Raw genomic sequence first — 1,347 nt, forward strand, 5'->3', positions numbered from 1 at the left:
TGGTGGAGTCCCCATCCCTGGAGGTATTTAAAAGACGTGTAGATGAGGCGCTTAGGGATATGGTTTAGTGGGCATTGTGGTGTTGGGTCGACGGTTGGACTCAATGGTCTTAGAGGTCTTTTCCAACCTTAATGATGCTGTGATCCTAGAGGGGAAGGTGTGATTGCAGAGCTGAGCAGAGCTGCCACCCCTGAGAACCACCAGCCCGACTCACTGCACCTTAAAAAGGGACTTATAAAGGCAGGAGGAAGAAGCAGCGCAGAAAGCAGCACCACACACGGGTGGCGACACTGAAATCCTCACGTGGGCAGAGTCCAGCAGAACTCCGCTGAAAGCAAACCAGGGTCAGCTTAAAGCTTCAGAAGCAGAAGCACAGGCAGGGCAGCTCTGGCAGCAGCACATCTCGGCTGTGCTTGCGCAGCATGGCACGCACATCTTTTATACTGGAGCCACACTGACCAGGCCAGCGGCTAAAGCTGGGAGTTAATCTGCTCTTCTGCAGCCGTCTACACTAATTAATAGCAGCAATACGTTCCGGTTGAGACAACTGGATCAAATTCCTGGAAGCACTCCAGAGCATCAGCTTTTTCCCTTGATTGACATTTACATGTCTTTTGGGGGCTTTTTTTTGTTGACTCATTAACATATTCAAAAAGAAGGCATGTGGTGTGACAGCGTCAGTGAGGATGGTTAACCTCCAGCTTGGAGTCTGATACAATTTCTGGCTCATGGAAAAGCTGCCCCTGCTTGGGTGATGACCAGCATTAGCAGGAGCAATGGCTTGTATTTTCTCTTAGCCTGCGTTTTATAAACAGAGGGCAGGGAAAGTGGGGTGGGGGGAGTATGGTTTGTTACCTGGACCTATTGCTTGGAGACCTGGGTGGCAACATTTAGGCAAGATTTTTGCCAAAAGCCTTGCCTCGCTAGTGCTAGGGTAGAGGCACGGCTTATGGACGCCTTGCTTCGGCCGACGGCAGCTTCCCAGCTCTTCGGGGCTCTTCCCCGGCTGCCCGCGGTGTGTGAGCGCAGCTCCACGGCTGGCGGAGGGACGACCCTTTACTCACCTTCCTGCTTCTGTCCTCGGGTTTCTTCCATCACCTGCTGAAAACACAGGGACCGTGTCCTTTGGTGGCACGAAAGGGACCGGGAGCTCTTTGGCCACATCGTGAAGCATCCCATAGCAAGCCGCACTGCTGGGGGGGGGCAGGTTGCCCCAGCCCTGGGACGAGCACCCCCGCCCCGGCACATGGTGCCATTGCACTCCTCTTAAACATCCCAATCCCTCAAATCACCCCCAGAGACTGGCCTGGGGGGGAGGCAGTAAATCCCCACCCCCACCCGCACCGC

At 54.5% G+C, this 1,347-nt stretch overlaps 1 protein-coding gene across 3 annotated transcripts in view; it reads right to left on the reverse strand.

Annotated features, from left to right (window-relative positions):
• Positions 1–129: 129 nt before the first annotated feature.
• LOC103894083 overlaps positions 130–1,347 on the reverse strand; it is a 16,496-nt gene continuing 15,278 nt past the window's right edge. For 2 of the 3 annotated variants that reach the window (XM_009273395.2, XM_009273394.2), the window contains one exon: positions 130–1,101. In XM_009273395.2, coding sequence (XP_009271670.1) covers positions 1,057–1,101 — 45 coding nt within the window. In that variant the 3' untranslated portion in view covers positions 130–1,056. The remainder of the gene's footprint in view (positions 1,102–1,347) is intronic. The other variant, XM_009273396.2, reaches the window with a different exon arrangement.

The sequence above is a fragment of the Aptenodytes forsteri genome, unplaced genomic scaffold (assembly GCF_000699145.1).
Source record: "Aptenodytes forsteri isolate BGI_AS27 unplaced genomic scaffold, ASM69914v1 Scaffold191, whole genome shotgun sequence".
Lineage (NCBI taxonomy): Eukaryota > Metazoa > Chordata > Aves > Sphenisciformes > Spheniscidae > Aptenodytes > Aptenodytes forsteri.